The sequence below is a fragment of the Eumetopias jubatus genome, unplaced genomic scaffold, assembly GCF_037043125.1.
Source record: "Eumetopias jubatus isolate StellerSeaLion01/CBP00866 unplaced genomic scaffold, mEumJub1_p1.0 scaffold_1, whole genome shotgun sequence".
Lineage (NCBI taxonomy): Eukaryota > Metazoa > Chordata > Mammalia > Carnivora > Otariidae > Eumetopias > Eumetopias jubatus.
Window position 1 is genome coordinate 96,361,183 of NW_028274807.1, and position 15,444 is coordinate 96,376,626.

Below are 15,444 nucleotides of genomic sequence, written 5' to 3' on the forward strand. Positions count from 1 at the left end.
TTTGAGAGAATGGCTTCAGAAGAATGCCAGATGACTTTCCCATTTTGCATATGTAGGAATATTAATTTAAAATTATGAGAGACATAGATTAATATTCTACTGCTGTTTGAAAGAATTCTCTGGGAATATACACTTTGGACTTGACAGAAAGTTACTTTATATTACAATTCTTCTGGCAGTCATTTCAGTCAAACTTCTTTGTTCTGAACAACCAAAACTCAGCTATGTTAGCTGAAGTTACAAAGGAGAATTTATTTTAAGGATACAGGGGTGTACCTTGAAACCCAAGGACTAGGCTGTAGCTAGTCTTCAGGAACAGGAAAGCCTCCAGATTATCTCCTCCTTTCCTTTTTTTTTTTTTTTTTCTTCTGTCTTATCTTCCTTTTCTTCTTCCTGTGGTCCAAATGACAAAATATTGTGACCCTAAGACTTTCTCTCTCTCAGACTCAATTCCACACTCTTGCAAGAGAGAATCTAACTGGTCTAGTTTGGACTCCTGTCCAATAAACCATTATAAGAGTGGGTTAGGTTGTGTGGGAAAACATGGCTGCCAAGGTTCACAGATGGCTGCCAGGAAGATGGAGGCGGATGAGTAGCAGGCTGGCTGTGTTCACCATGGTTGTTTATCAATCCCTGGATGGAACCAAGGAATATTAACCTCATATTAGAGGGTGTAGTAAGAAAATGAAAGAAAATAATGTTATGTTCAAATAAAGTATCTGTCTAAGCCCCTCATCACAGGTTCTAACTTCACTTCCTCTGGACCTATTTACATGAATTGCATGTAAACTCTTTCTTTATCTTTGGTTACTCTCTACATGCTGATGACACCCTAATGTATATGACCAGCCCCCATCACTTTCCCAATAATTAGACCTATAGTTACCTTTTTAATCCTTCTTCTTGCTTTCTCAGAAGTAAAACCTTCAAAAGTGAATTACTTTCTTCACCACCTTCTTGGTCCCCACTCTCCGTGAACTGTTCCTTATTCCCCAACAAGTACCTGTCTTCAGTCTCCAAGTGCTGTTGGAGTTCAAGAAATCCTCTTGAATTTATCTCACTTGACCTGTGACCTCCACATTGATTTGTTCCAGACTCACCATTTCTATCATTGACTAACATAACTGTATTTCAAAATTGTCCCTTTGTCTTCATCTTCTCCTTTTGCTCTACCCTCACATTGCCACCAGCGTTGAAAGATGCTGCTATATGCATACTGAGATGGTTATTTTCTGTCTTAAAAACAATTTTGGGGTTTCCATTGTGAACAGGGTAGTGTCTTATCTGAGATCCTTTTAAATTTGACCACAGCACTGTTTTTTATCTGTATCTCTGTGCCATATATACTGTGTTTGAAGGACCCAGAAATTCTGGCCATGCCACAAACAGGACATGTTTGTGGCATGGTGAATACGGTACTTGCTACATGGCATATCAGTTATTTGTAAACTCTCACATCCCTCAAAATACAGTGGGTTCGGGGCGCCTGGGTGGCTCAGTTGGTTAAGTGACTGCCTTCGGCTCAGGTCATGATCCTGGAGTCCCGGGATCGAGTCCCACGTCGGGCTCCCTGCTCGGCGGGGAGTCTGCTTCTCCCTCTGACCCTCTTTCCCTCTCATGCTTTCTATCTCTCATTCTCTCTCTCTCTCTCAAATAAATAAATAAAATCTTTAAAAAAAAAAAGACAGTGGGTTCCTCAAGGGCAGAGGTACAACCTTTGTCCTTCTGTATCCGTTAGGGCAGTGCCTGGGATATAAAGCAGATGTTGAATAGGTGCAGATTAAATGAAATTGTGCCCGTCCAACAAGCCTGTACATTTATTTCTCAACCAGGAAAGAACCGCACACAGCAGGAAGCAGAAATTTATCATATGCCCTGATGACTTTCCTCCACTTGTAAAACATCAGTAATAATTTCCTTGTGTTATGGAAATTTATTTGCTGAAGAATTCTGTGTCGTTGGTGACAGCCAGAAATTACAAGACTGAGAAAAATTATAAAAGGACAATGTCACCTCCTAACCACAAGTTTCTTCCTTTTCCTTCTTTAAGTTCAGCCCTTCAGAAGCCACTTCAATATATTTATATCACACTAATTTAGGTTTTTGTGAAATCTTTTTGTAATTTTATGTTGCCTCTAAAGCTCAGCTGGCCTTGACAGTTTGAAAAATCCCATCCATATGTAATAAGATGTTATATTCAGTGTCTGCCAAGGCATGAAGGAAGTAGACGCTCCGTTTCAAAGTAAGGTTACATTGCAGGACTTGTAAAGTGGAGATGGTAGAAAACTTGTTTTTCAGTCCTGAACTGACCACCAACTTCTGCCTAGAAAAGAGTTTGAGGAGCTAAGGAGAGTGGAGGTTGAGAGAGTACTTTTGGAAAGTTGCTGGTAAGCTGTGTCCCATCTCCCTTCAAAAGAGGAAGTCCTGGTAATATCAAAATATAATCTCAGTAGGTCAGAACATGATGGTCTATAAATATAGAAGGTATATGTTCCACAGTGTACTTACTTCATGACAAAAGGAACCACCAGGCTGGTAAAGCTGGTTCAAAAAATTTTGAGAGGCTAACTATATACAGACATTGACCAAAAATATTGGTATAAGATTTCTAGGTTAGATACCAAACTGACTGATGTATTATAGGGCAGTAAAGCCCCAATCTCTGGCATTATATTATCTAAAAGATAGAAATTATCTGCATATCTAGATGCAAAGTTATAGATGAAAAAACCTACCAAATAACATGTAACTTTACATAGCCTAATGTACAGAATAGTAAGTGATAATCACACAGAGGTATATTTTCCTAGAAAATAAGGTGACCTTTGAGTGGGCTCTTAGAGGGGGCATTGAAAGGAGGTGTAGTTATTCCTTTACCTTATTTCCAAGTTTTGGGCAATGTCTATAAACGGTCCCTGACTCATTTGAAGCCTGGTGAGACATATATCAGTGGGGTCCCTGCAACTGGGGATGCAGCAGACTGGTTTTTGACTTCCATCTGGGGAGTCATAAGTGCAGCTGTTAAGCTGGAAGCTGCTGGTGTAGGAGCTGAAGAGAGGTGATTACGTTGGCTGTCTTGCACACGCACAGGGTGGCAGGACAACGTATGCAAGAGGATTTCCTGTGGGTCAGACGTGGAACGTGCGAAAAGGTACGAGAAAGTGGGTCACTTAAAATTCTGTCCGGGAGGATCACTGAGACCCCACAGAGAGAAGCAAGAATAATCACTTGATGCCTAGCGGCCCAGTAAGCAAAAGTGTTAGGTGAAGGCATCACCTGCAGATAGAGGAATGTAGGTAGACGTCCTCAGTGTGTGTGGGGGGGGTGTCTCTGGTGACTGGCCTGCTCTAAACGTCTGGCAGGCTCAGTACCAGTCCAGTTAGGACTTTTCTGCTTTAATCCTGTTCCTTTTCCGGGATTTCAGTGTAGGCAATTAATAAGACTGAAGCAAGCATGGATGATGAGAAATGGTAACACAAGCCTCTTTTCGCAGGTCCTTGACTTCAGGCCTCCCTCATTCAGAAGCCCCAACCACTGTGAAGGGGAGAAAACTTAATACTAAACCACACGCAAAGTTTTGACAATTATATGGAACTGGACATTTTTATTACTCATCTAAGGACTTTTATCACCTGTGAGTGACCAGAAAGTCCCGAGGCCTGTGCAATTTTCCTGTAGGCAGCAGCCTACCAAGTAGAAAAGAAGGTTACTTAATGAGTGGGGCTTGCTTAATGCAAATGTGTGTGCGTGCATGTGTGTGTGTGTGTGTGTGCGCGCGCGCGCGCGCGCGCGCACACGGGGGGGGGCAGGGAGAGGGAGAGAGAGAATGTCTTTTTAAGCATGACCTTGTAGCTATCCTTTGAATTCAGTAAGTCTGTGCTCTCGGTTTCTTTGATATGGGTAATTTTTATCTCTACATTGAACATCCCTAGTTCAGAAAACTTGCGTTCCAATCTTGTCTTCATACTGGCACAATGAAGCATGAATTTTCAAAAACCCTCAGGAATACTGTGCTCATGATATAGACGTGGTAAACTATTTGCAGAATTGCTGGTGTCAGTTAAATGCACTCTGCTTCAGCAGAGAGGAAATCCTATCTCTAGAGGTGTCATTGTTTTTACATGTTTCATTTCATTTTGTCACTAATCATGGTTCTGAAAGGCAAGCTCTTCATATTTTTCATTTTACTATGTAACTTAGCATGGGCTTATTTTTTGGCTCTGCTTTGTTTTGCATAACTGTGTGTAAGCTAAGCTACTTCTCTAAGTATAAGTAAGGTAATGTCCCTTTAATGCTTTTAAAAAGTGCCAGAGTATTTTATACATTATTTTTATGAGTTTAATTTTACTATTGCACCACTAAATGCATTTTAAAAATGACTTTTGCAAGTAAAAATGTGCTGTACAGAAGTAATCAGAGGTTTTATGCAAAATACTCCTATTCATTGGGCCTGAACCGAAGTTTGTTTATTCCTCCCTCTGTCTGGAATGTTCCTGGCCCTAATAGCCCATGCCTTCATCTCTCCCTGCATTCTGGGACTTTCCTGACTAGCCTAAATTTGAACTCTTAATTATTTTCCATTTCTTTATTCTGCTTTTTTTTTCAAAGCACCTAACATATATTTATATGTTTATTGTCTTTCTGTCCCTATTAAAATATGTTTGCTAACAGGAAGGGCTATGTTTTCTTCCTACTGCAGTATTTTCAAGATGTAGGAGAGTGGACTTTCAATAAATATTCATTGAATAAATGAATGAATGGATACACACTGAAAATACCTTGCCTGGTAATTTGAAGAGCATGTCTAGAAAACAGTCCTGCATAAGAGAATTCTCATAGTATTGCACGTCCATTTGACACTTGTCATCATACTAGATTGAAAGGAAGGACTTGGTGAATTTATACCATGAGCACTTAGATACCAATCACTGTACAGCACTGACACCATTTTTTATTTTTACCATTTATTAAGCACCAACTATGGGCCTGGCTTAGTGCTAAAGACTTAATAGACATCGTTTCATTTACGCTTCCATGCTAGACCATGTATGGACTAAGTGTATGATTATCTCATTTAACTAATTAAATGGGTTTTATATCTCATTCAGGGTCATGCGATAGGTAAGCTGTGGTAGGACCAGGACTCAGACTCAGGTCTGCCTTCATTTCAAAGTCCAGAATCATAGCCGTAAGACTATCATTGTTTTTCCTTATCTATGCTAGTTAAGTCTTGTACAACTGAACCTGTCAGGGGAAAACACTGTGTTCTAAAATGAGTATCGACAGGTACATTAATGTGGAAAACAATGGTGCAAAGGTTAGTATCTTAACCATAATAGTTGAGATTATTAGTTTGTAACAAGATAGATAACAATGTGGATAAGCATAGACATTTTTAGACCACCTGACTGAAGAACCAACCACACACCCTACTTGAAGCATATAAAAACAGAGATTAAAAAACAAAACAAAACACACTACAGTGTATTTAGGAAGCAAAAAATAAGTTCACCACCGTTGACTGGAACAGAAATGTTTGAGAAGCATGGACTGATTATTTCTCGCTCTCTTATATATTAGACTCACACACACCCAAACAGAAAAGTTTGAGAAGTTTGAGAAGCATGGGTGGATTATTTCTCCCTCTCTCTCTCTAATATATATATATATATATATATATATATATTAGACTCACACATATCCATGGGTCATATATTTGGTACAAAGAAAAGAGGGTTCTTAAGACCTGAATTCTAGTGTTAATTTTACCTCTTGTGACTTTGATAAACGATTGAACAGAGCATACCTGTGGGAGCTCTTAATTGCTTGGGTTAATTCTTCTTGGGTTTGCCATTTGCTTAGCTTTGTAATTTTGAGTCATTATTCAAACTTTCTGTGCCTTAATTTTCTTAGACATGAATTGGGCCATTATGAGGATGAATTAAATATTACAGACAAAAACTTTTAGAACATTGCTGTGAATGTGGTAGGAACTCCTCCAGCAGAAAGCCTTCGGAGCCTACTAAGTATCCCAGGCCTTTCCTTTCTGAGAAGATCCTTTCTCTCCACGTCTCTGCTCTCCCGCCTCTCCTCCCTCTCCTCTCTTTTCTGCTCCTCGCCCCTCTTCCCTCTCTAGGCAGGCTCCTTTGTGCCCTCTGCTGGTCAACAGCGGCAGGACCTAGCGTTCTGGTTGCTATGGGTACGGAGGTAACGCGGTAACCAAGGAGACCGAGGCGGAAGTTCTGGGTGGCTAGAGCCGGCAGCCGTGACGCAGGCGGCGGGGGTCTCCAGGTGGGTCGGCTGGCGGGCTGCGGAGGGCGGTGCCCAGCGGAGGGCTTCCGAGATGGCGGGGCTGGGCGGCCGTCAGGTCTGCGGTGGTGCGGGGAGCAGGGCGGGACGGCGGGAAAGTAGACTGGGTTGAGGGTGGAGCTGAGGCTCCGGCCCAGTCGGTGTTTGCTGAGCCGCTGCCGCGCGCCCGATACAGTGCCAGGCCCACGGACTGCGGGACGCGGCATCGACCAGGAGTTGAAGCTCTTTTTTCCCATAAACAAAGAACTTCCGAGCCCGTGATGCTAATGGAGTTCATGAGAGTGAACCCCAGACAGGGAAACCAGGGGCTTGTCAATTGTAACTCCTCGACAGCCTGACCTTTTCAAACGCCACCGTCTTTTATCCTTTGAAGTCATTGGTGCCTTATGAAAAATTTGGTGACCTGACAAGTCATTACTACATCCCCTTTTGGAGGCTGCTTTCTGCCTGGATGGCCACATGCACCCGCTGTATTCTGGAAGTCACTCCTCCCAAGTAAAGGTCATGGGTGAGGGGTGGCAGATTCCTAAGAAATTTGAAGCTGTGGGAGTTTTTTCTTCTGTCCCCAAATTAGCATTAGAGGTGCTCATATATAGGTTCAGTAATTATTTTTTTTTAATAGCCTGATTTTTAAAATCCAGAGTTAGCAAGTTTCCCCCCCCCCCAAGGGGGAAAAAAGTCATATAAATTTGAAGCTACACAAGATTAAAACTATGCAAACACTATGCTTATGGAAAATGAAAATAGAAACAAGAACAAAAACACCCCAACCTCCCTCCAGCACCTTATTTTATAGGCTACTCAGAGGCCTGTCCTGACTTCCCATAGTATTTTCAGTTGTGTTACAAATGTATTTGAAAGTGCCTCAGTCTTTTGTCTATTTATTTCAAAAACACTTAATACTTTCCCCAATTATTTTATTTGCTTTTTAATTTTTTTCCTACTTTCTTCACCGGAGTGTAAGTTCACTGAGGATTGGTGCTATACCTGTTTGGTTCACCTTGTTCTTCAGTGCTTAATCTGATACCTGGCACAGAAGAGGTGTTCCTATGTTTGTTGAATGTTCATCAAAGTTTGGTAGGATATGTAGAAAAAAGAAAACAAAAGGATTTGTTGAAGTGGGAAGGAGGGTGTGTTTGTTTAAATTTTTTTCATAAGGTTGTGCAATAAATTCACAGCTGTAAGGAAAAACTAAATATTTAAAACTTAGCATATTATTACTGGCAGTACATTATGTGTAGGCCCTCTTCTAATTGCTGGGGATTCAAAGATCAATGGCATATTTGGGATGCTTAGGGAAGCAACATCTATAAAAGCAAAGCAGCAAGAAATAACACGGGACAGCATATAATAGCAAATGAGTGTGTTACCCATGATGTCCTTACAGGAGTTCACTTTTGGTGGAAGAAATCTTCGTGGTAGAGGTGGCCTTCCAACTGGGCACCGAATAGAATAAAACTTGGTGAACAGAGAAGTGGAAAATAAAGTATAATGCTTAGGAAGACTGGAATGCATAATTGAGGCTCTTAAGGTACCAAACAGAGCAGCTGAGAAATATTTCTTTTCTTCTGGGTATGGGGAAAAAAATATAGAAACAAAAATCTGTTACCTTGTATTACATGGGAGCAATTTGACACCCAAAAGGTTTTCATGGTGTTTAAATATATTGCTGTAAAATTTAGAAAATGGCCTGATGCCAAACAGTTCTTTCTCTAAATTTCCTTTTTATGACAGGTTAAGAGTATGAAAGGGGGAAGAATATAAATGATATGAATTAATCATTTTAAGTATGTAGAACAGTATTTAGATTTCAGGACTTAAGAGGAGCTAACAGGACTGGGAATAAAATTGTAATTTCTGGCTTTGTCACTAATCTTAGATGGATGCCTTGATTTTCCCATTCCTAAAATAGTCGTAAGCGACCACTTAGGCTAATAGTAGATTTTATGAGAATGGATGGGGTAGATACATATAAAAGGGCTTGGGTTTCTGAAAGATGTGATTTATAAATTTAATGCTCTCATTGCTATTTGTAATCATATGAAATTTCCAGTTGATACAGAATTAATAATGGTTGTATATTGATGTACTGTTGTGCCTTTAAAAACATATTTTTAAGCTATAGAGGAGTTTCTTTATAGTAAATCTGACCCAGAGGCTCATTATGTAAAACAGATGAAATCAGAGAAGCTGTGGTTTAAGAAAAGCCTTGATACTCCCTCATTCCCCTCTCAAGGTAGTTTCTAAGTGTCTCCTTCCCTGAACCCTGAGCTCTCTGAAGGCCCTTAAGGAAGATTTACAGGCCACAAATTAGAGTCCCTTTGTTTGATATCCTGCAAATTAGGTGGGGGTGGGGGGCTTGGGGGGGTGGAATTCTCATGATTTAATACATCGATAAACTGGCTCAGAGACCACTCTGACCCAAAGGTCCTCTGAACTTAAACCTGGTATCTTTTAATATTACTTATCATCTTTAGTTGGCAAATATTTTAAAAAGATACCTCACCCCTTGATATCTGAAAGCAAACTTTCTTAATTGTTCTCAAGGGAACCCGCACGTACAAGGTAAAAACTGGGTGACATGGGTACTATTTAGCACCCCGAGGCAGTATTTATCAGAGATGCTGGTTGGCTGAAAGACTGAATGCAGCTGAGAAGTCAATAGCTGGTTTACTTTAATGGCCCGTACTAGGAGAAAATGGCATGTGTTTATTTAGTAGGCCACTCAAGCACAAGATATTATGCTAGAGATCAGGTATTATCAGTCTTTTCCTTAGATTTTAAAAAAGATTTTAAAATACATATATATATTTAGAATATGGATAGTATCAGATAGTGAAAATATAAAAAGTGTACTTCTTTTAAGAGTTTAAAACTAGGGGCTCCTGGGTGGGCTCAGTTGTTAAGCGTCTGCCTTCAGCTCAGGTCATGATCCCAGGGTCCTGGGATCGAGCCCCACATCGGGCTCCCTGCTCCGCGGGAGGCCTGCTTCTCCCTCTCCCACTCTCTCTACTTGTGTTCCCTCTCTCGTTGTGTCTCTCTCTCTCTGTCAAATAAATAAAATCTTTATAAAAAAAAGAGTTTAAAACTACTATTTTTTGTTTAAATTCATTTTTATTTAACATTTCTTTCTTGAGTCTCTGATTTCTAAGTACTATGGTAAACGTGTTAATCCATCCAAAAGAGCTTGCTTTTGGACCTTGAAGTATGTGTTAAAGTAAGGAAAAATTCTTATTTGTTGGCTTTTAAGTTCTCAGGTCTAAGGTGATCTGGGTCATTAGAATAACCAACTCATCTTAGATAAGTTTTCAGTTACAAAAATTGTCCCTTCTTGGGCGCCTGGGTGGCTCAGTTGGTTAAGCATCTGACTTCGGCTCAGGTCATGATCCCAGGTCTGGGGATCGAGCCCCACATTGGGCTCGCTGCTCAGCGAGAAGTCTGCTTTTCCCTCTGCCCCTCACCCCGCTTGTGCTCTCTCTCTCTCAAATAAATAAATTAGATCTTTTAAAGATAATTGTCCCATCTTGAAAACAGTGGTTTCCCAAACCTCCCATCCTGCCAATGGTCTCATGGCAAATTTTAGGAGATTAGGGCAACTCTTGATGAATGCTCCGAGTTTCTAGGATTATAAATCATCATAATTTCCTTGTTTCCATTCTGTGATAGCCAGCCCTGATGCTTGGGTTGCATTCCCAGAATAGGAACTTACGTAGAAGGAGAGTCAAACCATCATGGACAACATTGGGTCATAGTATGTGTATATGTGTGGGGAAGAACAAGGTTGGGGACGAAAAAATGGTGCAGTCTAATAAATTAGGTAAAGAAAAGAGAAAATTTTCCAAATAAAGATTAAACTTTGGGTATTTAATTATCAGGAAAAAAAAATGGAGTCACCAAAGGACAGGTGGCTACAAAGTTTGCATAGTAGGGAGTTTATCTGCAGTTCCCTGATTCCATTAAGTGACTAAAAGTTTTGTGCTTTGCTATTCTTCCTGCTGACACTGTTCTATCCCTGCCGTCCCAAGAAAGGTGACTAATTCTTTGTTGGTTTTACGAAAGGAAACAGGCAGAACAGCATGACTCACAATTATAATCTTCCTTTTTCCTTCATACAAGAAAATTGGCTTATGTGTATGACTTGATAAAACATTTAACTGAGAAGCCTTACTAATTGCATTCAGTGACGTGAAATGCCCCCGAAGAAGACCATTTATTGGTTAAATCACATTATCAGCTGAGCTATAAGTCTGAATCATATCATCCTATGAAATTTACAGACTTTTTTTTTTCTTCATTTCAATCTTCGTGTATTAATTGAGTTTTATGCGTATGTACCTATGCAGTTGACTCTTGAACAATGTGGGGGATTAGGCACAGCAACTCTCTGCACAGTTAAAAATCCATGTATAACTTTTGACTTTTTTGTTTGGTAATGATAACAGTATGGAGCTTTTCATGAAAAACTTAGCCACAGTAGCCTAGGGTCCAGCAGTTGGATTTCCAGATTATAATCAAAAAGAGATATAGACTCTTTCTGAGTAGGATTATTCCTGGAGGGTTTTTTTTGTTTTGTTTTGTTTTGTTTTGTTTTTCAAGGTAGCTTTAAGTGAGAGAGAGGTTTTTACATACAAAGAGGGGGTTATAGATACATCCTCCCTTCCCCAAAGCAAACCAAATCTTCATTTTCCAATGGTATCTTTAGTTTTCTTTGACCCTGATTTTAGCTTTGAGAGATAGGACTTGGGTCTTGAGAAAGGAGTCTGAGTTAAATGTCCCTCCTAAGTATTTCCTTCTGTTGGAATGTTCCACGGTTTTGTCATTGTGTGGCTGTCCCTTTCATTTTGAGTTCTTTGAGGGAAGACGCTATGTCTTTCTTACCATTGTAACTTCGGTACCCATAAAGGAGTCACAAAGGAGTAGCTAAATGTTTATTGAAGGCACAAATACACTTAGTCCTACAGTGCATTCTCTACACTGCTTACAATATAAAATTATTTTGTATAATTCCATTTTGGAATTATCTTCAAAGAATAAATTTCTTCAGAATTTTTTCCAAGGTAGTAAAAATCTACCCTTTCAGGCTATGTTTGATTTTTCTGGAGGTAGAGTAACTTGAAACCAGATTTGGGTGAACAAAGCAGTCACTCTTGCTGAACAGTATCATTTTTAGTTTTAAGTGGGGCACAACAAAGTAGATCTGTGTGTTTGTTGGGTATATGATGGACTCTGCAGATGGGTTCAAAAGAGGCATTCTTTTTTTTAAATTTTATTGATTTATTTGAGAGAGAGAGAGAGAGAGAGCACAAGCAGGGGGAGCTGCAGAGAGAAAGAGGGAGAAGCAGGCTCCCCACTGAGCAGAGAGCCCAACACGGGGCTCCATCCCAGGACCCTGGGATCATGACCTGAGCTGAAGGCAGACGCTTAACCAACTGAACCACCCAGACGCCGTCAAAGGAGGCATTCTAAAAATGCTTTGATCAGTAGTTGCATCATTGAAATTATAAGAGAGTGTCCCAAAGGACAAAACTGAAGAACTACTTATTTGATTATGTAGACTTTGATGTTATAATAGTCTTCCATTTGGTTACTCCCGTTTGATGCCTTCCCTCCTTAAGTTTTTGAGCAAAGCTTCTAGATTTATTTTCTATTCTTCTGTCTAAAACTTTCAGTGACTCTCATTAGCTAGAGAATAAATTCCAAATGCCTTGACTTTGCATTTAAAGCACTCATTATTGGGCCTCAGCCTGTATTTCCAAGCGTATGCCTACTTTTCCCCCTCCATGTAACCTGCACATCAACCAAATGGAACCAGTCATTAGTCCCCATTCAAAAGCTGTTCTTTCTCATAGTGTGGAGTGTTCATCTAGTCCATATCTTTCTTTCTTTCTTTCTTTCTTTCTTTCTTTCTTTCTTTCTTTCTTTCTTTCTTTCTTTTCTTTTCTTTTCTTTTCTTTTCTTTCTTCTCTTTCTTCTTTTAGTGAGGGGAAAAGGGGAGGGAAAGAGGGAGAGAGAGAATCTTAAGCAGGCTCCATGCATGGAGCCTGTTGCGGGGCTCGATCTCACAACTCTGAGATCATGACCTGAGCTGAAATCAAGAGTCAGATGCTTAACCAACTGAGCCACCCCAGCGCCCCCCGTATCTTCTTATATAAGCCTCCCTTCTCCTGAAAACCCCCCTTTAAATGCTAGCCAGCTCGAATTTTCTCCTTTCTTTCACTGCTTATATTATTACATCTATTTTTATGGCTTTTATAATTTCTATCCTGTTTTATGGCTTTTATATATAGGTTTGATATGCCCTTTTTGACTCTGCCATTGAGCCAGAAAACAAATCTCCCTGGGCCTTGATTCCTTCATGCCTCTCAGCACAGTGCTCTGCATATAGCAGAGACTTAATAAATATTTATGGTGGTTGTGAGTACATAGGAACACATATATAAACCAACAATATCAAATGGTTTGGCCATTTAAGACTATGGACTCTGGGCGCCTGGGTGGCTCAGTTGGTTAAGCAACTGCCTTCGGCTTGGGTCATGATCCTGGAGTCCCGGGATCGAGTCCCGCATCGGGCTCCCTGCTCAGCGGGGAGTCTGCTTCTCCCTCTGACCCTCTTCCCTCTCATGCTCTCTCTCTATCTCATTCTCTCTCTCTCAAATAAATAATAAAATAAAATCTTAAAAAAAAAAGACTATGGACTCTATGGTAATGCCTCTTATATTTCTTTAAGAGCATTCAGAATTTGAAATTTTTATTGGTATAAAAATCTAATAGTTGTGCATGTGATTCAGTAATTCAGCATTACAGAGTAAATTATTATAGAACCATGAATAATTGGGATACTCAGGAAATAGGGTGTTCTGAATAATTTAATTTTCTGGTTAACTAGGAGTTGGGCAGAAAAGCTTTTTTGTTTCACTTCTTGTTAAAAAATTCTTCCTAAATATGCTAATTTCTGATCTTAGGAAAAGAGCATCATTAAAATTTTCTTTGATGAATGAGGATATTAGAATGCCTTTGGGTAATTATTACATACCTTAATTCTCATTTTCATTACCATATATGTACAAAAAAAGGTTTTAAGTTTGGATTGTATCTTGAAAGTCCTTTTCTTTTCCTATATTTAGCCATGGATATTATTTTTGGATGGGAACAAAACCTGATAGATATTTTGATAGTCTTTACCATAGAAGGATCCGTAATATGTTCTCTGTCTTAATGAGTGCATTCTTCACTTTCAATTGACTATTTCCATTGTCTTTTGCTATATAATTATTGGTAAAATTTTAGTTCCATCAGATATGCTGTATTTATAACTTTATTAGTATATAAATATTTATAAAATTTATATTTAGCACATATATATTTATTGTTTAACCTTTCATTCAGCTTTTTCCCTCATAATGATTTCTGTTTTTAAAACTTGCCGGAACTATATGCAGTTTTGAATTTGTAATTTACCTGCTTTACTCTGGCATAATTCTTTTGTCTGTTACTTTTTCAGAAGTTTTTGCAAATCACAATGATTTTTATATAATATTAAGACAGTGGGAAAAAAAAGACAGTGATCATGAACACCAAAGATTTTGTAGTTCTTCCATGGGGAAAACCTGCAAATTCTGTAAAGCTGAAATACAAGTAAGTGAATGTATATTTACTACTTAAATAGAAATAATTGCTAAAATTTCTGTATGTTGTAATTTAAAGTATTCTTTTTATATGAGACAGTTTAGACTTGAGCTTAAATTTGTGAGTTCTTATCTCCATTTTCTTTACTTTGGTGTATTTTTGTCTATAAGAGAGTAGGTTGGATATATAATAAATCCACAATAGTTTTTAAAATGAGGACTAAAATTACTTATGCCACAAATTTGAGGTGAAAAGTTATAAGTGAAATTTGGGTTTATTGACTATTAAAGCAATCTAACACAGTTACCAATAGTTTGTGACACTTGTTCAGAATTAAAAGGAATCACCCTGAAGAAACTGAAAGGCACTGAAATTTTGGGAGACTATTGGGCCTAGAGATCTTTAAACAGAGAATAGAAGGTGCTACCTAGCCCAGCCCTTTGCCTACTAAGGGACAGTATGTTAAGTTCACCTTTCTCAGGAGGGGTACCTTCTGTCCTGGATTGCCCTGTGGATGCATTCAGCTAGAACCAAGTCATTCTGGGTATCCTGGGAATTTCATGACATGGCAGGAGTACTGGAAGTGTCAATACACTCTTTCCCTTTGAGGTCATCTAGGGTCACTGGAAATTCCCAAGGCCTTTCTCTTCAGTATCAATAAATTCCAGCTGGTTTGGATTAGGGACGGGCTGTCAACTTTTAATTTGAGCTTTGAGTTCCCTGAATCAGATCAGTAGTCCTGCAGTGTCTTCAGAGCCTTCCTAATTCTTCCTTCACTTTTGAGATATTGTGTGTAAGAGCATGTGTAAACTGGAAAATGTTACACAAATACATGGCATTCTCAGCACAGTTGACCCTTGACCAACATGAGGGTTAGGGGCACTGACCCCCTAGCACAGTCAAAAGTCCATGTATAACTTTTGACATCCCCAAAACTTAACTGCTAGTAGCCTACTCTTGACCGAAGCCTTATGGATAACATAAACTCTCAAATAACACATATTTTGTATGTTGCAGGTATTATATACTGTATTCTTTCAATAAACTAAGCTAGGAAAAAGAAAATCATAAGGAAAAGACAACAATACTGTACTGTATTTATCAAAAAAAATTTGTAAGTGGACCCATGCAGTTCAAACCCCTGTTGTTCACAATCAGCCTTATTTATTTTACCATTTTTTGGTGGGAGAGGAGCTATCCAATTGCTACTATTACCAATTTTGTTTTTTGTGTGTATGTGTAAAAAGAAAAAGGGGCATACAAAATTTGATTTTTGGTCATATATTTCCTGTCTGTGTTTATATACCTATAAACCCTTTATCCAAACATTTATTAAATGCACACGTTTTACACACTATGCTAGGGAATGGTGGATATGAAAGTAAGAAGACACAATCTTTGCTCTAAGGTAGTTTGTGGAGGACGTGAATAGATAAAATCACATTTACGAGATAGTGTGAAGCATGGTGTGATGAGAAAGCACAGGGGGCTATGAGAACATGGCCCAAA

At 39.1% G+C, this 15,444-nt stretch overlaps 1 protein-coding gene across 1 annotated transcript in view; it reads left to right on the forward strand.

The window, feature by feature from the left end:
- The first annotated feature begins 13,876 nt into the window (after positions 1–13,876).
- ZBBX (zinc finger B-box domain containing) overlaps positions 13,877–15,444 on the forward strand; it is a 108,189-nt gene continuing 106,621 nt past the window's right edge. Inside the window, exon 1 of the mRNA XM_088020132.1 lies at positions 13,877–13,944. Coding sequence (XP_087876258.1) covers positions 13,877–13,944 — 68 coding nt within the window. The remainder of the gene's footprint in view (positions 13,945–15,444) is intronic.